At 37.0% G+C, this 24005-nt stretch overlaps 1 protein-coding gene across 2 annotated transcripts in view; it reads right to left on the bottom strand.

The window, feature by feature from the left end:
• LRIG2 (leucine rich repeats and immunoglobulin like domains 2) overlaps positions 1–22001 on the bottom strand; it is a 50515-nt gene extending 28514 nt beyond the window's left edge. The window contains exon 1 of one of the 2 annotated variants that reach the window (XM_070745642.1): positions 21675–22001. In XM_070745642.1, the coding sequence (XP_070601743.1) occupies positions 21675–21889 (215 nt within the window). In that variant the 5' untranslated portion in view covers positions 21890–22001. The remainder of the gene's footprint in view (positions 1–21674) is intronic. The other variant, XM_070745643.1, reaches the window with a different exon arrangement.
• Positions 22002–24005: the final 2004 nt, after the last annotated feature.

The following is a 24005-nucleotide window of genomic DNA, read 5'->3' as shown; positions in this document are numbered from 1 at the left end:
ACCATGGTGGCCGCACTCCTGGTTGCGTGTGCTGTGATGCAGCAAGGAGGTGGTCTAGCCTGATGCTCATAGGCCAATAGGATACAGACCTTTAGCCAACAACTCGTTCAGCCATAATAGCAATAGCAGAAATATTTTCTATGGATCACTCCTCCAAAATCTAATTGCAATAGGGAATCTTGTCCCAAGAGAGGATCAGTAGGACTCATTGCATGGGGGAAAAGCAACAGCAAGGACAGCAGCAGCAGCAGAAATAGCAGGAACAGCAAAACTAAAAGTATCAGCAGCCATCTTGGTGCGAGACTGGCAACATGGTCACTTCAGCCAGAAATTCTGCCTGCCTCATGACTACCAGCCTGCAATACGGCCGCTTGCGTGGAATAGGCTGGGGTCTGCATAAGGCTGTCTGCTCTCTGATAAGTCTGTCTGCTCCAAGCTCCTTTAAAATGCTTGCCGCGGCCTCCCTGGGCTCCAGGCCGATTGGAACTGCAGGCAGAAACAAAATGGCCAGCTGCAGAGATCCGAGTCAAAGAAGCTTTCTCCCGCATGGAGATTTGGTGAGGCAACCGATCTAGAAGCTTTGAAGCCAAAAGCAGCTCAGCAGTCTCTTTTCAAGCTGGTGTTGAAGGCAAGACAGGTGGCAATGGTGGCTAGAAAGTGATCCAAATGCTGCGCTGGGCACAGAGGCTGAAAGACTCCTATAAACATCCCGGGCACTTCCCACAAATGCTTCCATAGCCTGGTTCCCAGGTTTTAAAGGATTTTGAACTGTTACTAAAAAAACTGCTGAAGAAAGCATAAATTGGATTAAAAAAAGCAATAATGTTGAAAGATTAACTTTTGGCAAAACTGCTTTTGAAAACATTAGAACTAAATACATAAGACAAGATTTTTGTGCAAATGTTTTTTGTTTGATGTTAAAGAAGTCAGACAATTTGTGGATTTTATAACACAAAAAAGAGAAAGGTAATATGAAACAGACTTTATGACTATCATAGTGTCAAATGAGATTAAGTATTAAGGACATAGAAAGGTAAAATAGAAAAAAAAAAGGTTGGCTAACTGATTTTTATTTTTTTTCCCCTTGTACTTGAGGCACTTTTAGATTATAATATTAGAATAGCCATCTGCAGGAAAGTAGCAAAAGCAGGAAGATGGAGACTATTGTTGGAGCAATCTATAGAAAGGGGATTACCCTGGAGATGTTGCAGAAAATGTTTCAAGCATATGTCAATACCCTATCTGAATATTAATTTGGCAAGTTGGGAAGAAAGAATGGAAGATTTATAAAGATGAAAATAAAGAAGTAGTTAAGAAACTATAATATTCTCCTGAAATCCCTTCTTCTTTAATTCTCCACTCTGGGGTTGGGTGGGGAGAAGTGTCATGGAGGGGGGGGGGGAGGGAGGGAGGGAGGGAGGGGGAGAGAGAGAGAGAGACTACAGAAATTGCTTTTCTCTGGAATGCTTTAATAAGCCTCACCGTTACTTTTCACACTTGTAGTTAGTATCGTTCCTGATATATAACAAACATTGATGTTTATATTGCACCCTCCTGTTACCTAATTCCATGACACCAAAACTGTTGTCAGGAAGACTAACTTAAAACCAAAAACAAAGGATTTAGAGGTATAAATAACAAAAAAACCACCCTGCTGGCAACAACATTGGAAACAGGTAAGATAACGAAGGCAAAACAGAAAAAAGTAGACAGATAAACCGAGAAGGGGTAATGTAACCTCTTAACACCCTTTCCTATGGAATGCTTTGATAAGATATTAGATTCACCTACTGTTACTTTTCACGCTTGTATATCCTTCCTGATGTTATCAACATATACCATAAACATTGGTATTTTTGTTGCACTCCTGTTATCTAATTCCAGATGCTTCAGGGCAAACATATGGGTTCTGCTAAATGTCTCCATTCTAGAGCCATAGCACTGGGAGTTAGAATATAAATTTACATTACGGATACTAAAACACAATTCTATATGCGTAATATGATTCAAAAGCTCTATTTCGCCATCATACTAATAAGATCTTTCATTTTCAAATGAGAATACATTGAATTATTCTAATCATATTGGAATTTTTTTTTACAAAAGTAGTTGCACTCGCAGAATGATTACTCATTATTTTGTATATAGAAATGAAAATGATATTATTTTGTAATATGAAGATATTGAGAAACAAATTGATAATCCTAATCTGTCTGATAGGGTTCCCCTTCCTCGCCAACCTTCCATACCTATCAAAGTTTCAAACCATCAGGGCAAACACAAAAATTCCTTATCAGTTCATACTGAGATTAAAAACAAATAACAATTCGCAGACATTCTATTCTTTAGTTAAGCCAAGTATGTCAATTTGAATTTGTGCTACAAATTTGGAAAACTACAGACAAATTGCCATGGCACAAACATCTTGAGAGTTTGGTGGAAAATCATTTAAACTTGTATCATGAATTGCCTTTAAACCTACACAGAATACCGTTTCTTTATGAAAGTTGCTAAATCTCAACAATATACTGTAGATAGTCCTTGATTTATGACTACATCTGAGTCCAGGATTATGGACATAATTTGATTGGAAGCATTACATGACCAGATCTGATTTTTTTAAACATTTCTTGCAGCGGTCATTTAAGCAAACACCCCAGTTATGAACACTGCAGTCATTAAGCAAATCCATTTTCTCCAACAGGCATTTTTTCTCACAAACTGGAAATAATGTTGGAAACTTGCTTAAAAAAAAAGTCACTATCATAGGCACATGATACTGAGATGCTGCAAACAGCCATAAAGGTGGACCACCACTAAAGGTGGACCAGCCATAAAAGCGAACTATTATAAAAACTGTTTTAAGTAATTTTAGAGAACTCCATTATAACTTTGGTCATTAAAGAACTAGTTGAAAGTGGAGGATTAACTGTAGATAACTTGGAAAATTTGATATAAAATAAATGAAGCAAAGAAATAAGAATTTGGCCAAAAAGGAGTAACACTACCCAGTTACAAATATATTTAATCGTATCAAGCCATTGGAAAGTGAAATTTGAAACTCCCCAATGGAACTAAAAACAGTTCACAAAAGATACTTTAGTTCTAATAATACTTTAGAAACCAAAGGATAAGTCGTATTTTGATTTATTAATTTTAATGACCAAAAGTATTTGCAATAAATTGCTAAGAATACTGTCCATTAGATTTTTCTTGAGTTTTCTAATGTTAGTAAATTATTTGGGGGGGGGGGATCTAAAACCTTTACTGAGCATTTCTATGCATACTAGTCCTCAGGGATTCAAGTGTGGAAAGCAATGGATTATTAAAATATCAATATCATGTAGAGTTCTAAATAATTCAGAGAAATTATGAGGAATCATAGTGCATTCTTACATAAATTAACCTGACACTTAAAAAGTGTGCATTATCTTTTTTTTCCTTGGTAGTCATAACAAAGATGGACAGAAATGCCTGATCTTAAAAGATTATGTTAGTACGCTTTGCTACAAAGCTCGAAGTCTACCGAGCAATAGTGCTAACTACCCTGTTGTATGCCAGTGAGACTTGGACTGTAAACAGACATATACATACTGTATATGTCGCTACAGAGCACTGCACACCAAGACAACTAGACACAAGAACAGTTTTTTTCCAAACGCCATCACTCTACTAAACAAATAATTCCCTCAACACTGTCAGACTTTCTACTAAATCTGCACTTCTAGTCTACTAGTTTTTCTCATCATTCCTATCACCCATTTCCTCCCATGTTGACTGTATGACTGTAACTTGTTGCTTATATCCTAAGATTTTTATTAATATTGCTTCTTCATTGCTTATTTGACCCCTATGACAATCATTAAGTGTCGTACCATATGATTCTTGACAAATGTATACAGTGTTCCCTCGATTTTCGCGGGTTCGAACTTCGCGAAAAGCCTATACCACGGTTTTTCAAAAATATTAATTAAAAAAATACTTTGCGGTTTTTTCCCCTATACCACGGTTTTTCCTGCCCGATGACATCATATGCCATTGCCAAACTTTTGTTCACCTTTAATAAATATTTTTTTTAATAAACTTTAATAAATAAACATGGTTAGTAATAATCTAAATGGTAGCTAAGGGAATGGGAAATTGTAATTTAGGGATGAAAAGTGTTAACGGAAGGCTTGTGACACTGTTCATAGCCAAAAATAGTGTATTTACTTCCGCATCTCTACTTCGTGGAAATTCGACTTTTGCGGGCAGTCTTGGAACGCATCCCCCGTGAAAATCGAGGGAACACTGTATTTTATTTTATGTACGCTGAGAGCATATGCACCAAGACAAATTCTTTGTGTGTCCAATCACACTTGGCAATAAAATTCTATTCTATTCTACAGGAGACATGCTAGGCCAGGGGTAGGCAAAGTTGGCTCTTCTATGATTTGTGGACTTCAACTCCCAGAATACCTAAACTGGCATGATTGGCTCAGGAATTCTGGGAGTTGGCATCCACACGTCATAGAAGAGCCAACTTTGCCTACCCCTGTACTAGGCAATTAAACCACAACCACTTGACCTGCCTCTGTAGAATTCTGAGGATCTGGTGGCAGGATAAGGTGCCTGACACAGAGGTCCTCTGCAGAGCAGGTCTGCCATCAATTCCCACCCTGCTGATGAAAGCCCAGACCATGTTGCTAGGATGCCAGACCATTGAGTCCCTAAACAGCTCCTCTAAGATGAGCTGTCTAAAGGAAAGTGATTGCATGGGGGGCAAAGGAAGTGATACAAAGGCACATTGAAAGCCTCCTTCAATTCCCTCGATATCGACACCACCTCCTGGGAAACCCTGGCGCAAGATTGACCAACATGGCGCATGCTGATCCACCAGCACTGCCAGACATCTGAGGCCAGAAGAACATTCAGAGCAGTAGAAAAGAGAGCACTCTGCAAAGCCAGAGCTGCAAATGCAAATGATGTGACAATGGTGCCCACACATGTCTGCCCAACATGTGGCAGAACATTTTGGGCCCATATAGGCCTTACCAGCCACTTGTGGACACATTGTATACAGCCCATACCCCATTAGATGTCAAGGTCGTCATCGAACATTTTGGACGAACAATATGTTAGTACGCTTGGAGTTCTAATTACATGCTAATGGTTTCACTAAAAACTCTATTTAGAGGCTTTTACATGACATCAAATGTTACAGTTGCTGCTGCTGCAGGTTTTGATTTTTATATCTCTTTCTACCATATAGTTATCACTGAAGCTTTACTTCTACTACAGTCATGTCAAACACAGACCACACTATCAGAGGATTCTTTGCTAGAATACAGCTCTGAAAGTTCAAACTTGGTCATTTCCTTTTGTTAGCAGCCTAGATTAATCAACATACAATAGTTGTCTGATGGCAGAAGTCTCTCCTTTCAAAGTCAAACTAGCACAGTAGGTTTCTAACGTAATATAGTCAGCAAAATATCTTGCCTGATGCGTTATTAGATCATCATTTCCAGATTCAACAAAAATGCTTTTTTAATAGCATTGTTCCAAGGCAGCAGTTGCTATCATTGCCACAGAGATGTTATCTGTTGATGGACTTTTGCAATAATCGTATTAAGAAGCAGTTTGCACAATGAACAAGCCTCAAAAGCCTACTAACATGGCATTCATTACTAAGGTATTGGTTTATTAGATATATGAAATGCATTGGGAGTCTTTTCCTTTTTATGTTTCTCTGGGTCTCCTAATGGGAACAGCAAGCACTGGAATTTATGGTGGTATCATTTTAATCTATATAGTTCAGTGTTTCCCAACGTTGAAAAATTCTAAATATATAAACTTAGATTCACAAAATTCTCAGCAATGAACAGGTGACTAGAGAATTCTGGGAATCAAAATCTACACATTTGGAAGTTGTCTAGGCTTTCTTTCAATTGATAAGATAATATTAATACTAATTTTATTTCAATTGACAAGGCAAATATCTATCAAATTTGTCATGCTTAGTACTGTACTTGGAATATAACCAGCAACAATAAATTATTCATTTTTTAAACTTCTAAAAATTCTTATATTAAAATTTTGAGATCCTATGTTTTTTATTTAAAAATACTTAGGGCCACAATATTTAACTTAAATTTAATCACTATTATCAATTATATTTTATTATACTGTCACTTCTACTGTTTATTATATTTTGGTTGATATAGTTCAGCCAGAAAAGTAATAGTAGTAGTAATTTGTACTTGGCTTACAATAAAAATCTGGGTGTAAAATATTTCCAAGCGAAGAAAGGCAAACTAAAATATCTCCAGAGAAGCAAGATTACACCCTTGACAAAGACATGAGGACTGACGATGATCCTGTTCTAATGGAACCTTTTTGGATAAGGAGAAAATTAGAGATTGCTGACTGATCCTCCAGACAACTGCTTATATGAAGACCATGTGGCAATACAGGAGATTGGGACACGAGGAAGCACTCATCTACAGTGATGCCCTTAAGGACACTGGGTTTGTCAACCTTATCTTCTATTTACAATGATTTCAAACTTTTCGGTAACAAGTTCAAAAAGTACACAGTGAGTAAAACTTCAGCCCAAATTGAAAAATAAATAAATAACACTTTAAAGGATAGATAGATAGATACTGTAGGTAGGGATAGATAGATAGATAGATAGATAGATAGATAGATAGATAGATAGATAGATAGATAGATAGATAGACAGACAGACAGACAGACAGACAGACAGACAGACATGGGAGGGAGGGAGGGAAGGGGAGAGAGGGAGAGACAGAGAGAAAGCAAAAAACTCAACAAGAATTTAATTCAAGAAAGTTTTAACTGAATTAAGGATACAGAAGAATTTAGCATATTGAAGTTTTGCTAACATTTTTCAAATAATATCAATAAAATATATTTGTGAAACCTAAATTGTTTAATCTATCAGTAAGTAGATAACTGCTGACATTCTATAGAAATGGAACATTAGAGGGAAGTAAAGTTTCAGGTGAGGGAGGGAAATAGGGAAGGAAGGACGGACGGAAGGTTTTGGATTTGAATAAAAGAAGTAAAATTCACAAAATGCCAGATAAAGATAGGTATGTATGTATGATTGTGTGTGTATGTGTGCATATATAATGATACTTTAGTAACTTTAAAGGATCCTTCAAGAGTTGGGATAGAAACGTATAGTTAAAGAGTGTAGAGTTGTTCCAAAAAGCAAGATGGGCCATATATAAAATTAATTAATTAAATTGACAGCAATAATTATTGCATCTATTAACATATTTCTTGAAGCACATCCTAAAATAATGTGAAAGAATTTACAGACCAAAAAGTGAATAGGTGAAATAAATTTCAATTGATATAGAAACAGTAGCAAAATTAAGAAATTATGGGAAATAAATAAGTTAAGGTTGAAAAACAGATGAGAAATCAAAAGATGAAAAATTACCTAGATTAACTGATTAATAGATTTACAAAAAACATTCTCTAAAACTTTTGAGACACTTTTTAGGAAGGAAGAAAGTTTGAGGAGATTCAAATCCATGTAAACAACTTAATGAACTAAAGATCAAAATTTTTAGAACAAAAAAGGGAAATCAAAATTGACTTATCAATAGTAAAATAAAAAATATTGTCATAAAATGACAGAAACCTTTATTAGTCTTTAATAAAATGCTGGAAACCTTTAATAGTTTCCCTAAACCTGGACATAAATGACAATGATTTTTAATAATTTCATCCAGAATAGGGAAATAATGAATTTTCTTATACTGTAGTTGATGCAAAGAAAATCAGGAGCCACTTCCTTATATACTGTTTTTTTTCTTTTTTATCTTTTCTTTTTTATTTTTGCACTTGAGATTTTCTATTTTTCTATCTTTGTATTATCTTTGTTAATATTGTTAAAATCCTTAATAAAAATATTTTAATAAAAAAAATCTGAACGAAACCATATTTGTTTAGTCTCAATAACAGTATTCTAAATAATTTGAATTATTGGAGAAATATGCAACAGTTCATTTATTGGTAAACCAGAATTCAGGATCCTTTGTCATTTGAATTTGTGACGAAAAGAGCAAAGCGTATTTTATGGAGTATAAGACACACTGAAGTATAAGAGGTACCTAGATTTTAGAGGAAAACAAGGAAAAAAGTATTCTGAACCAAATGATGTAGTAGTATATTATTGGAATAAAATACCAGTGTAGCAGAATACTTTTTACAACCATGCATACTTTTTATAACCATGAACACTTTTCTATAAACCTCAAACTTGATAACTTTAAACTTGTGGACTTCAACTCCCAGAATTCCTGTTCTAGTCATGCTGGATGGGGTAATTAGAAGGCAACACACACACACCCCTTTTGTGGAAAAAGGGCTGGTTTTGGGGGGGGTTTGCAAAAATGGGGTGGGCAAAGGATCTGGGAAGCCTGTAGGGTGCAGGGAGATGGCAAAAACATCTCCGTTGTTGTAAAAAGGGCCATTTTTTGGCCATTGTTTTGCAAAAAATTGAATGGGCAAAGGGTCTGGGGAGCCTGCAGAGAGTTCCTGGGTGCTAGATCTTTAAATATTTTAATGTTATTTGGATTATTTATGATTTGTTCTATCTTGTTGTGAGCCGCCCCAAGTCTTCGGAGAGGGGCAGCATACAAATCTAAATAATAATAATAATAATAATAATAATAATAATAATAATAATAATAATAATAATTAATAATAATAATAGATGATGGCAAAAATACCCCCAGGAATATTTTTTACAGGGCGGTTTTTGACATCCCCCCAGCCCTCAGGAGCTCTCTGCAGACTTCCCAGACCCTCTGTCCAAAAATGGGATGCAGGAGCAAGGATTTTGGATAGCAAAAAATGGCTGCATTCAGTTTTTAAGGCGCACCAACATTTCCACTCTTGGGGGGGGGGGAATGCATCTTATTCTCCGAAAAATACAGCATTTCTTTTGTTCTTCACAGATACAATGTAAGTTAATACTGTATAAATCAGAAGTGAAATCTAATTTTACAGAAAGATTTTCAGTGCCAAACACCATGTTTGTTCTAAAACTGAATTTTCATTTGTTTTTGAACTGGTTTATGCACTTTAATGTAAATGTTAAACAAAATTCTTTGTGAGAATGAGAATTTACGTTATCCTACTTGGAATAGCCATTGAAAACTTGAAAGTCATTTACATTAGATTACTTATGAACAAGAGGTGTTCCATAAAAGCTTGGGACATTTGTTAAATCCCTAATGACACTCTCATCTCAATAACCATGAAATGTTCACAGCTGATTCTTGGTAGAGAAGTATGCATCACAAACAAATGAAACACACAAGGTTAAGTGTTATAACTATGGTACATTTAGTTAACTGTAAGAGTGAGTGCATGAGATGGATGGCTACATAAATGTGATAAATAAATAAAAATGGTTTTAAATAAAGAACTACTAAATAGGAATTACTTAATTGTTCTGATAGGAATCTGATCTTTAGACTAGGCTTTTGCAACTAGGATTTCACAATACATTTCTAGACGTTCAATGAGATCATGACTGTAAAAAACCTTTTTAACTTTTTGGACCATAAAAAGCTAGTGCTCACAGTGGTAGAAATAGTTACACACTATGCGAATAGTATTTTAAATTGGGAACAAGAGGATTCTCTCTCTCGAGAACAGAAAATTATTTCAAGGGTTCCATCAGGGTAAAAAGGTTGAGAAAGGCCACTTTAGCCATTGATATTACTAACTCCAATGGTCTTTCTTATTTGTCTTATTATCTGGCTTATTTTAATGAACTAAAAAGTTTACCATGAAGTCTTAAAAAAAACAAAATAGTACTTAATATCACTGACATATAGAAGATTTAACCCCGCCCAGATTTATATTTTATTTTTTACATCTTTAATTAAACAAAACTTCCTTATATGATTTGTTACATTTCAAAGCATGTTGACAGGTTTGGCAATGATGAAATAATTCATCTTAATTGCTTTGTAATTCCCATTAACACGATATAAACAAAGTGTGGTATGTTTATACACAAACTATTACTTTTTAAGTTTCTAGATATAACATGAAAAATATTTTGGAGAAACACAAAGACTGTTGCTAGCCTAAAAGTGGGGAAATTGAAGACTAAGCATTGTAATGTAAGTTTATTGTATCTTTATCTTTATTATATGTTTTGCCCTCTTGTTCCCAAATGCAAAATGTTCCTATGGGAGAAGCTGTAAGTCAACAACAACAGAAGTATATTTTTACTATTATATTAACAAACAATGCTGCAAGGTGGGAACTTTGTAATTATTTGTGTATGCAGTCTTTTCATTTCTGTCAAAAATCTCTACATTTTTAAATAATCCAGTTTTTTATGTGAACTGCACTGTAGGCCATACTAAAAACTCAATAGTACCTCCCAATATAATATGATTCCATGAATAATGGAGAACCCAAGACACATGCATATAAATAAATAATCTTATTTAGGTCACAAAGGTGGCAAAATTAGGACAAGTCCAATGTTTCCGTTGTTCACTCACATCTCCAAGAACAAAGGAATTGCAACAAACCCTTGTTAAAAATCTTTCTGATGTGTGTAACCTATGAAACGTTTAAAAACTATATTAACATCACAGAAAACTAATTTCATATAATTTAAAGAAATCCTCAACTGGTTTACTAGAACAGGATTTTCCAGTTCAGTATGTCAAAGGTTGTGTACATAATTAATACCCATTTCATTAAGTTCCTGTAAAAAGGATTCTGTGATATTAATTCTTCAACTACTGTGGAATGTTAGAAACAATAATACCATATGGACTAACTAGACTGATCCAGTGTAATCTAACTTGAATAAACTGCCAAGAACCCCTCTGCAATAAAACACATTTTTAAAATCTGCAACTTCCCCCTTAAAAGGATTCTTCAGAATTTAATTCATCCATGTAACAATATTACCAGAACCCCAGTTTACCTAAAGCATCAAGATGTCTACAAATCACTTTTATATTGGTGACCCAATATTTCCATATATTGGTAATTTGCAAATTTGAACTGCTATCATAAAAGTTGCCGTATTTTTCGGAGTATAAGATGCACCTTAGTTTTTAGGGAGGAAAATGGGGAACGGGGAAGGAAATCTGCCTACCAGATATTCATCTGGCTAGCATCCTTAGTCTGGTCAGTTTCAATACATTATTTATCCCCTGGTTAGGGCTTTAAAAAAAACCCCTTATTCGGAGAGAGTAACAATGAAAGAGCTTACAAGCTGCTAAGAGCTGGGAACATCATTAACACCTGGTTAGGGCTGGAAAGAAACATTCTGAGTAAATAAAGCAATGGAAAAAACCCTATGACTATGGGCTTGGAAAGCATTCTTTGTAGAGAGTAACAATGAAAGAGCTTGCAAGCTGCTAAGAGCTGGGAACATTGTTAGCACCTGGTTAGGGCTAGAAAGAAACTTATTCAGAGCAAGTAGAGCAATGAAAAAAACCCTGTAAAGACTTAGGGTTTGGAAAATACTCTTTGCTGAGAGAAACAAATGAATGAGCCTGCTGGGAAATCGTTAGCCGCTAGTTAGGGCTGGGGAAAAAGGCTACATTCAGATTACAGGATGCACCTGAATTTTCAGCCTCTTTTAGGGACGAAAAAGGTGCCTCTTATACTCTGAAAAATACGGTATGGGGATTGTATGAACTATTTATTTAAATAAAATGCTGTTTGATAAGGATTTATGATTGTTCTGTACACAAAAACAATCATGTGCATGTGACCCCATCACATAAAACACAGTGTATTGATTATGAAAGAATGAGTCAGCCAATTTGATTAAATTATAGAGAAGGCATGGTATAATTTGCAAGCAGAAAATAAATTGATTTTTAAGGGTTATTTCTGATGTCAGATTTATGCCCATTTATTAAATCAAATAGAAATTAGCAGTTTATTCAACACAAATCTGACACTAAAATGGCAGTATTGGGGGGGGGGGGGGAAGAATCGACTGAAAAACATTTCCAACTCCAAGGACACCCTGCTGCAATCCTTATAGTAATTATTTGAACAAGGAAAGGAATGAACAAAAATAATTTGCATAATGATGAACAAGAATTCATTAGGTTTTAATATAACACCATGCAAGAGGTAAAGATTCCTGACTAAATATCAATACAGAATAAATGTAGTAAATATTAGTACAAACCAATACAATCTATTGATCAGCACAATACTACTTTGTTAATATTGACCAATTTTGTTTTATCATTATTATCCTTTGTCTTTCTCGATTGAATGTATGGTATTTACCAAATTTTATTTATTTAGTTACTTTGGTGCTCTTTCAAGTATGCTTAGAATGTAACCCCAATTTGGCATTATTTAACAACCCAGTTTTTTTCACTGTTTATCTCTGAATTTAATTTACTATCAAGAAGAATCAGTTTAAATGCAAATACCGGAAGAGCAGCAAAGGCAATCTTGCTTCTCTTTTTATATATAAATCTGTCCATTTATTCAGATCATTTTAATTAGAAATTTGAGGATATGAACTAGGAAACAGGAAGCAAAGAAAAATTATAAAAAAATTAACATTGACCAGAATAGAAGCTAAACTTCACACATGCCCCAAGCATGATCATTATATTTCATCTTAGCTAAGAGGTGAGAAGTAATGATTACTGCTTTTATTTTGTTACCTGTACACTACATTTTAAAATGAAGCATATTGTGAAGAATACCAACTACAGTGGTACCTTTACTTAAGAACTTAATTCGTTCCGTGACTTAAGTAGAAAGGTTTGTAAGTAGAAGCAATTTTTCCCATAGGAATCAATGTAAAAGCAAATAATGCGTGCAAATCCATTAGGAAAGAAATAAAAGCTCGGAATTTGGGTGGGAGGAGGAGGAGGAAGAAGAGAAGGAGGACAGTCGCTGCTGAAGGAAGAAGGTGAGGTGAGGGGGAATAAAAAAAAAATCCCAAACTTTAAGGCTTAAAAAAAAAAGAGGGACTCTGAGGTGGCAAGGAGGAGCACACGCCTCCCATACACCTGGCGCGAGGCTGCCTCCCATACACTGTGCCAAAGAGAGAAATCCAGGCGGGTGAGAGGGGGGAACCTCCCGCTCCTTTGACCGTTAGGCGGCTGCTGCTACCTGTTTCCTCTTTCTTCCCATGCTGAAGGGGCCCCCTGTTCTCTCGCTCGCTTGCTTTGTAGCTGGCGCCTGTCCTTCACTGTGGTAATTCCTCGGTTTGGCTGAAGCTGAGTTGATTTGGCCAGGACGTAGTGCCCCCTTTTGCCTTTCCGTGCCCAGGCACTTAGGGAGGCAACCTCACCCTGGGTGTGTGGGAGGCAGCCTGAGGGAGCCACCACAGCAAGTGGTTGATTCCCTCTCCAAGAGCCCAGAGAAATGAAAATGCTCTGTTTGCACTGGGCTGCCCAGAGCGAAGGGAGAATTTCTTTTCTCTGGGCTCTGGCAGAGGTTTATTTCCTCTCCGAGAGCATAGAGAAAGGAAAATGCTTCATTCACTCTGGACTGCCAAAGTCTCCTTAAGCGCCACCAAAAGGCTCCTCTGGCAGCCCAGAAAAGCCCGATATGGCCAGGATAAAATGGGGAATGATAGGAAATTGGCCGGGCCTTCCTGCTGCTCTCAAATTTCCTGGGAAATGTTTCCAGGCTCAGGTTCTTAAGTAGAAAATGGTTCTTAAGAGACATAAAAATCTTGAACACCCGGTTCTTATCTAGAAAAGTTCTTAAGTAGAGGCGTTCTAAAGTAGAGGTACCACTGTACTTAGCCAAAAGGTGAAGGCATTATATATATATAAATGTTCAGACAGCTTCAGATTTTATTTGTTTAAAAAAATAGAACAAGAAACTCCATAGCACGACATACCAAAAGTATGCTGTAGTAAAATTATATGAAAAAAATGAATATAACAGATTAACAGAGTTGGAAAACACCTTGTAGATAATTTAGTCCACCCCGCTGCCCAAGCAAGAAACTCTACACCAAATATGTAAAAAATATGACTTCAGTAACCGAGTTGTTGAAGTGTGGAACTCATTACCGGACTCCATAGTGTCACTCTGTGGCAGCCTCTCAAATATTGGAACCCTGCTATGTCTCCCCTGGTCCTTCTCTTCACTAGACTAGCCATGTCCAGTTCCTGTAATCGTTCCTCACATGTTTTAGTCTCCAGTCCCCTAATCATCCCAATTTCTCTTTTCTGCACTTTTTCTAGTGTCTCAACATGTTTTTTATAGTGTGGTGACGAAAATTGGATGCAGTATTCTAGATTTCCTCTTACTAAGGTTTTATAGAGTGCTATTGGTATCTCACTTGATTTTGATTGTATCCCTCTGTTAATGCAATTTAGGATTGCATTGGCTTTTTTGGCTGCCACCACACACTGCTGGCTTATATTTAATTGGTTATCCAATTAAATATAAGCCTGCAGTAGTTGAATGAAGTAGTTTCAGAACAAAATTATTCCTCAAAATTGATATAGTCCAAATAATATAGTACAAGTTTTCAAGAAGTATATGCACAAAGAACACTTTGAATTTTAATCCTGATGTGTGTGTGTGTGTGTGCGTGTGTGTAAAGTCTCCTCTAAGCTGAATCCAACTACTGAAGATTTCATAGATACATCTATATATTTTACTTAGCAATAATATGGAAATTGCCTGCTTCTAAGATTCTTTTTATCTCACTTTCCAATCTATCTTATGGTATTGGAATATTAGGCCTAATGCTATCTATTCTGTATTTATGAGGTAATCCAATCCAAATCTATACAATCCAATTATATAGACGTACTATCTAGCTGTACAGGTAATCGAGTTGTCCACTCATTCAGCAATGCTTCCAAGTCATGACTGTGCTGAACAAGAAGGTCCTTAGTCATATTAACATGATCATCAATGTTCCCTGCTGGCTTCCTGCAAGCAAACACAATGGAGAAGTTGGCACGAATTGGAAGTCATGGTCACATGAGATCCTTGCTTTAACAACCTCTATGGTCCTTGCTTAATAATGGCAACTGGGACTACGATCAGTAAATAATGCGGTCACATGACATCATGCTTTATGACCAGGTCGCTTAGTCAGGGCAATTCTAGTCCTAAAATCATCATTAAAAAAAGAAGTAGCTTTACTAGAATTTGTGTTTACTTGTTTAAAAGTAAAATTTAAGTCCTAAAATGTTATTCAATAGGATTTATCATAAAATACATTCAAGATGCATGGCGACAGATAAAAATACAATTGTGAGAAGATTACTAAGCTTTTAAGGCTTTCTTATTCCTATATACAGTACTAGATAATTCACATCACAATATTTTTTTCTAAAAGCCTAAAATTGATCTCCACTTGTATATATATAGTTACATAAGAGGACAAAGTCACAGATTTACTACACAGATTGGAAAATAAATTGCCACATACTGGTAGTTCCCTTATTTTAATAAAATAAACCCTACATTTATAAAACAACACTTTTTGAAAATTGGAATCATAGGATGGCACTTTTTTCCCTTAATTAAACTAATTCTAATTGAACTTGAAAAAACACCTAGCAGTAAATCATTACACGTATTCAATTATGAAAGCAATAGAAAATGCCTTTGCTATTGGACAGTTTTCTTTGCATATATAAAAGCCAAGACTATTGAATTCAGGAAGCCTTAGAAGCACTCTTCCAGATGAAAAGGGCTATAAATTAAATAATATAGTTATGGTTAGGCTGCAAAAGCTCCTATTTAGAAGTATGAACTCTAGTTACGTAAGGGACCTCTTTTATTCATAATCATTACCTTTATTAAAATAATTAGAACTTAAGCTTTTTCAGTAATTCAAGTAAAACCACAGATCCCATTAAATTAGCTAAATATAAATATATTTAAATAAATAAATATACAGTGATCCCTCGATTATCGCGAGGGTTCCATTCCAAGACCCCTCGCGATAATCGATTTTTCGCGATGTAGGGTTGCGGAAGTAAAAACACCATCTGCGCATGCGGACCCTTTTTTTCATGGCCGCGCATGCGCAGATGGTGGAGTTTGCGTGGGCGACTGGGAAGACCAAGGGAAGGTTCCTTCAGCCGCCCAGCAGCTGATCTGCTCGGTAGCGCAGCAGCAGCGAGCAGACGAAGATCGGGGTTTCCCCTTTGCGTGGGCGGCGGGGAAACCCCGATCTTCGTCTACTCGCTGCTGCTGCGGCCGCCCAGCACCTGATCTGCTGGGCAGCCGCAGCAGCAGCGAGCAGACGAAGATCGGGGTTTCCCCGCCGCCCACGCAAAGGGGAAACCCCGATTCGGCTCCTCGCTGCTACCGCGCTGCCGAGCAGATCAGCTGCTGGGTGGCCGAAGGAACCTTCCCTGGGTCTTCCTCGCTGATGCCCCCGCTTGCCCGCCCGCCAGCAAGAGGGGGAGAGATAGAGAAAGAGAGAGAGAGAAGGAAAGAAAGAGATGAGAGAGGAAGAGAGTGTGAGAGAGGAAGAAGCAAGATAAAAAGAGAGAGAAAGAAAGATGAGAAAGGAAGGAAGAGAGTGACGTCATCGGGTGGGAAAAATCGCGATATAGCGTTTCGCAAAGAACGAGATCGCGAAAATCGAGGGATCACTGTATATATAAATATACATCTATCAAGTGCCAACTTTGCCAACTTTGTGCATTTTGACAAACTAAGTTTAAGTTAATGACTCTTAAACTGAAACAAATGTTAATCTTTAAATTGCTGTTACTGAGCTCTTTTTTTAATATTATGAAGTTGATTTGGCCCACCCTTTACTTTGCCTGACAGGTTTAGAAAATTGATTATAACCATCCCAAATTTCTCCAACTTGAATAATATCCATATACTGTATTTCAAATCACCTAATAGACGATTAACTTATGGCATCTGATCTCGGTTAAGCAAAAAAGCCAAAAAAGGTTAATTCTGCTTGATATTTGGATTTTCGCCTAAAAATCCAAATTGTAGAACAAGTTGTGCTTGTTGTTGTACAATAAGTTGTAGAAAAAAGTACCACTAGTAAACTATATTTCTATTATGCCAACAAAAGTGCATTAATGTACCTGAACACACTGATAAGCGGTACCTGAACACACTTGTAAGTGGATCACAAGCTTCCTAATAGACAGGAAGCAGCAGGTGAAGCTAGGCAAAATCACAGCAGATGCCTGTACAATTAGCACTGCCCCTCCACAAGGCTGAGTATTCTCACCATTTCTCTTTTCTCTTTATACCAATGACTGCAACTCAAATGATCCATCTGTTAAACTACTGAAGTTTGCAGATGATACAACAGTGATTGGTCTCATTCGAGACAATGATGAAACCGCATACAGATGGGAGGTTGAACAACTAGCCTCCAGGTGAGACTGGAACAATCTGGAACTGAACACACTCAAAACCATAGAAATGGTAGTAGACTTTAGGAGAAACTCTCCCATCCTACCTCCTCTTACAGTACTAGAAAACAAGTATCAACAATAGAGATCTTCAAATTTCTAGGTTCTATCATATCTCAAGATCTAAAATGGCCACTAAACATCAAAAACATAATCCAAAAAGCACAACAAATAATGTTCTTTCTGTGACAATTCAGGAAGCTCAAACTGCCTAAGGAGCTGCTGATACAGCTGTACAAAGGAATCACCGGAAGTTGGAAACAGGCCATTTCTGGCCTCCAGAGGGCCTCCAAGGGGAGAGCGAGGCCATTTTCACCCTCCCCAGGCATTGAATTATGGGTGTAGGCACTCGTGCATGCGCAATAGCATGTGCACACACATTTTAGGCACCCATGGGAAAAAAAGGTTTGCCATCACTGCCCTATGACAATCATTCAGTGTTGTACCTCATGATTCTTGACAAATGTATATTTTCTTTTATGTACACTGAGAGCATATGCACCAAAGACAAATTCCTTGTGTGTTCAATGACACTTAGCCAATAAAGAATTCTATTAATATATCTATGTAAGTCATCAGGAGCATCAGATTTACTTCATTATGCACAGCAAGAGGCTGCTCAACAGTAGACCAACTAGTTTTCATGAGTAAAATACTAAGACTTCTTAGGAAAGAGCAGAAGTAAGGTTATCTTTTAATCAGTCTCAGAACCAAGAGTCACCACCCTCCACAAAATACTATTATCATAATCAGGTAAATTCCATCACATTGTACATATAATTTGCATATTTGTTGCAACAGAAACCAGCATCACTTTGCCCTGCTCTACTTGTCTTAATATTTTGTCTTCATAAAGTGAATACTTGTCACATAATCTATCCTACTCATTAAAAAACTAGGTAGATCAATAATACAGTCTTAAGCCTGCTCGACAGCCATTCCAGTCCATAAATCATAGAACTCGTATCAATTTTCCAAGACTCATTTGAGAAAGTGTTAAATGTCAGTAAATTCATCTACAACATGCATATGGAAATTTTAAATGGAACTGTGTAGAAGAACACAATCTATTCTATGAGGAACTGTTCAAAAGTTTATGTTTCAGGAATCAGAAACCATGAAGAAAATAACCTATGTGAGAAGACTGAACAATAACCCACTAAAACAGGTTAACACAATTTACGTTAACTACCGTATGTACTATAATTAATAATAAACAAAAAGGTTCAAAAAAAGAAAAACTTATAACTTCAGCTGGTTTCTCACTTCCAGTAATTAAATAACATTTCAAATATCTGTCCAATACAGCTAGAAAGAATAAGATTGAAATATATATATTAAAAAATCAATATCACTTATGAAGAAACCCTGATGTTTTGAACAAAACAGCTGCTTAATCTAGCATTCTGTTCCCAATTACCAACCAGTATTGGAATCTTACAAACATAAGATTGGTCTACTTCTACCCAGCAGCTATTATAGTATATGAAAGGACAGTTCTGTATAACTATCATTATTAGTTGCCACTGATAATCTTACACTCCATAAATTAGTCTAATCTTCTTTTAAAATTCCCTTAATGGCCGTAATTTATTCTTAGAAGGGAAATCATTTTATTGTTATTAAGACTAATTTCCTTGTACTTGCCACAGATTTTGTACAATTCAACGTAGTTTAATTAGGCTCTTGTACTGGAAAGAGAAAGAAAAAAAATCTGTGAATTTTTGCCAAGCCATGAATAATTTTATGCTCTTCAGTTATCTTCCTCCTTAGCTGCCTTTCTTTACTTTTCTTTTTTTTAAAAGTTACTTTTGCATTTGGGAGTTACCTTTGCCAGCACTTTTTTCAGCCGTACAATATTTTTTTAAGTAAAACTGCATACAATATTCTAAATTTGATAATTTTACAGATTTTTAATAACAAAACTAGGTTTTAAATCTATTTTAATAATTTTGCTATTGTTTTTCTCTTACATGCTGGTAGCTATGACATACAGTATAGGCTGAGGTATCATGACTTCAAGTTTCATTTTCTGGAGGTTTACAATGAGTGAGTAAATTACATTATGGTCAAGAAGTCTGCCCATAATAATATCACTACAGAGGATGTACATGAGCTTTCTCAAAGTTCTGTAACTTTAATCATTAATTTTCTGAAGATAAACATAAACAGAGAAGTGGTACTGCAGATGATAATTTATTATTCAGAGTTCTCAAAACAAAACAAGAATTGAGGAATATTCCAAAGCAATAGGAAAAACAGAGCAAAATGACAAGTATGGCTCAGTTTAACGAAATATTATCCATTTGATAAAACTAAATAAAGAAATGTTTTATTCACATGAAAAGCAAAGGATTTATTAAATTATTCCAAACCAGTACAATTTTCTTAGGGATTTTTTTGTACGGGGATTGTGGAGGGCATAATTTATAGAACTTTTTGAGATCTTACTTTCAATAGTCCTGTATCTAATAGCTTTGGAGTATGCATCTCAAAATAATTATGAAAAGCCTCCATATTCTGGGCTTTAGAAACTTTGTTTTGTGTGGCGACTTCTAACAAATACATGAATAAGTCCATGCAATTTTCTTGGCAACTTTTTCTACAAGTTGTTTGCCATTGTCATCTTCCTAAAGCTCAGATCATTAAGGCCCAAGATCATTAAGTGCAAATGCAGGACTAGAAATTGGGTCTTTAAAACCTCTAATTGGTCTTAATACCTAGACCAAACTTTCTGGCTCTCAGAAATCTGATAGATGTCTTTAATATTAGAGTGCAGATTTTAACATCCGACCAAAATAACACACCCCACCAAAAATTTACCATCATTTTAACAGCCAGTAATGTTCAGACAAACTTAGTGAAACTAGGTCAATGGAAGAGACAAATTACACAAGTGATCCGGAAAATTTAGCTGAGTGATTGAGAGATATGTATGGTTTTATTAAGGGCTATTAATGTATTAAACTGTTTTTAATTGTAGATGCCCAGAGTTCAAATGGAGTTGGGTGGCATATAAATTTTACAAACAAACAAATCAAACAAACAAACAAACCTATGTTGCAGGATTTCTCTCGCTCCCTGGAACTTTTAAAATACTGTGAGTGGATCATAACTCTATAAATTTAAAGACTACAAAACGGATAGATAGATAGATAGATAGATAGATAGATAGATAGATAGATAGATAGATAGATAGATAGATAGATACGGGATAGATGGTTCCTAACCCTTGGGGTCGGGAACCCTTTGGGGGGTTGAACAACCATTTCACAGGGGTCACCTAAGATCATGGGAAAAGACAAATTTCCAATGGTGTTAGCAACTAAAGCTTATATTCTGGCATCTCAGAACATATTTTTACAATCCAACCAATCAGGCATTTACAGGGGGGTGTCCCTTTGACCTCTTGCCAATCAGCTTAAAGATCTGTTGGAAAAATTGGCGCTAGACTTATGGTTGGGGGACACCACAAGATGAGGAACTGTATTAAGGGGTCCTGGCATTAGAAAGGTTGAGAACCACTGAGATAGATAGATACCGGAGGGATAGATAGTTTTTAACTATTGGATTTGTATTGTTCTGTTGCTATGACCCGCCCTGAGTCTTCAGAGAGGGGCGGCATACAAATCAGATAGATAGATAGATAGATAGATAGATAGATAGATAGATAGATAGATAGATAGATAGATAGATAGATGATAGATAGATAGATAGATAGATAGATTCTTTTATTGGCCAAACGTGATTGGACACACAAGGAATTTATCTTAGGTGCATATGCTCTCAGTGTACATAAAATAAAATATACATTTGTCAAGAATCATGGGGGTACAACACTTGATGATTGTCATGGGGTCAAATAAGCAATCAGGAAACAATCAATATTAATAAAAACCTTAAGGATAACAAGCAACAAGTTACAGTCATGCAGTCATCAGTGGGAGGAAATGGGTGGTAGAAATGATGAGAAAAAACTAGTAGTAATAGTAGTGCAGACTTAGTAAATAGTTTGACAGTATTGTATTACATATATAAGTCGCTGTGTCTCCAGTCCAGATAAAGCAACGAACGCGATCTTGGCAAGAAAAACTCTTTAACAATCAGAACTCGGGAGCAAAACTACAGCTCCCGAGAGGGAAGAAGCACCTACCGAGTCCCCCCACTCGGCCCTGAAGCAACCCAGGAAAGCCTCCCAGATCCGCTGACAAACGGACAGAGAGGCAAGTCCCCCCGCGAGCCGACAAGAACGATACTTACAGCGCGGTGATGCTGCGAGGCAAAGGTGGCAGCAGGCCTGGTTCTAAGCTCCGACCGGACAGACGGAGGCGGCTGCAATCCAACACACCTCGCCGGCAAGAACAAGGCGCGGCGGGGGGGCAAGGTTCCCCCGCAGCCTCCCGCAGCAGCACCACCAGCAGCAAAGGTAACAGCGACCTGAGCGCGCCTGGGCCAATCTCCCCGCCCCGCCGCATTCTTCTTTCGCACCCCCTGTCTTGCACAGGGTCCGCCGCCCCGGAGGTCTCGTTCAGGGCCGCGCAGTTGCAAACTGGCCTTCGCGCACCGCGCCTGCCTTCGCGCAGGCCGAACGGGGAGGAGCTACGAGCGTGCTGCAGAGCGCACGCGCAACCGAACGCTAAAGGCGCCGACGTGAGAAGCGTTCGGGAGTGGGCGGGCCTTCGTCATTGACAGTTGGGAGGGAGGAAGCGGAGGGAGTTTCTGGGGGAGGTGGAGGGTGGGGGGAGATTCTTGAGTATGCCCGGATTTCAAATCATGGTTTACAATGCCTGTTAGTTTGGAGTAAGTAATCTTTCTGAGGTAGAGGAGCTATTTGCTTTCTTTCCCTGTCTTTCCTTCCATCCCGAGTTGCTGCTTGAACCCCCGCACTTCTTTGGTTCTTAAACTTATTCAAAAAATGCCAGCCTTTTAAAATCCTGATTATGCTTAAATAATAATAATAATAATAATAATAATAATAATAATAATAATAATAATAATAATAATAATTTCTTAGATTTGTATGCCGCCCCTCTCTGAAGACTCGGGGCAGCTCACAACAATAATAATAACAATGTTTCAATGAAACAAATCTAATATTAAAAAATATCTAAAAACCCCATTATTCAAAAACCATGCAATACATGCATACCAAACATAAAATATAAAAAGCCTGGGGGAGGTATCTCAGTTCCCCCATGCCTGGCGATACAGGTGGGTCTTAAGTAATTTGCGAAAGACAAGGAGGGTGGGGGCAGTTCTAATCTCTGGGGGGAGTTGATTCTAGAGGACCAGGGCCACCATAGAGAAGGCTCTTCCCCTGTTTAGTCTACAGGACCTGGAGAAGGCCAACTCTGTGGGACCTTATCGGCCGCTGGGATTTGTGCGGTAGAAGGCGGTTCCAGAGGTATTCTGGTCTGATGCCATGTAGAGCTTTAAAGATCATTACCAACACTTTGAATTGTGACCGGAAACCGATCGGCAGCCAGTGCAAGCCACGGAGTGTTGGTGAAACGTGGGCGAATCTGGGAAGCCCTACGATAGCTCTGGTGGCCGCATTCTGCACGATCTGAAGTTTCTGAACACTTTTCAAAGTTAGCCCCTTGTAGAGAGCGTTGCAGTAGTCAATTGCAACAAAGGTTTTAATGTTAGATTTAAGTATTGAAAATGAAATAAGCCAACATCAATAGGAATATTATCCTGCAAAATACTACCATATATAGAATAGAAATAGGATAGGAATAGAATAGAATAGAATTTTTTTATTGGCCAAGTATGATTGGACACACAAGAAATTTGTGCATATTCTCTCCATATATATTAATTTGTCAAGAATCATGTGGTACACTTAATGATAGTCCAGATACAAATAAGCAATCAAATCGTATTAGGAACCAGTCAATATAAATCATAAGGACACAAGCAACTAAACAAAATGATTTCAATGATTTGGACTAGGGGATAGATGGGGAACTCATAGACTGCAGATGACACCAAGCTAGCATGAATAGCCAACACTACAGAAGATAGGATTAAGATACAGAAGGATCTTGACAGACTTGAACTCTGGGCGCTATCTAACAAAATAAAATTCAATAGTGAAAAAAGTAAGATTGTATATTTAGGCAAGAAAAACAAAATGCATGGGTTACAGTATATGTTGTACCTTGCTCAACAGTAATAACTGTGAGAGGGATCTTGGAGTCCTAGTGGACAACTATTTAAATATGAGCCAGCAGTGTGCTGCAGCTGCCAAAATAGCCAATTGGATTGAATCATGATCATATGAATTGTTAATTCCACTTTATAATGCCTTATTCTACACTTGGAATAATCCATCCAGTTTTGGTGGCCACAATGTAAAAAAGATGTTGAGACTCTAGAAAGAGTGTAGAGAAGAGTATAAGGAAGGAAGAGTATCCCTTCCTCCCTCCCTCCCTCCCTTCCTTCCTTCCTTCCTTCCCATCTTTGATCACATACAGTAGCTTTTCACAAATAGTAACAGTTTGAATTAGGTAGAAAAATTGTGTGATAGATATTAGCCATATTTTTACTTATATTACATGCTACATAACATAGGCTTTCTCCTGTTAT

Source organism: Erythrolamprus reginae, chromosome 3 (assembly GCF_031021105.1).
Source record: "Erythrolamprus reginae isolate rEryReg1 chromosome 3, rEryReg1.hap1, whole genome shotgun sequence".
Lineage (NCBI taxonomy): Eukaryota > Metazoa > Chordata > Lepidosauria > Squamata > Dipsadidae > Erythrolamprus > Erythrolamprus reginae.
This window is presented reverse-complemented; position numbering and strand designations above follow the sequence as displayed.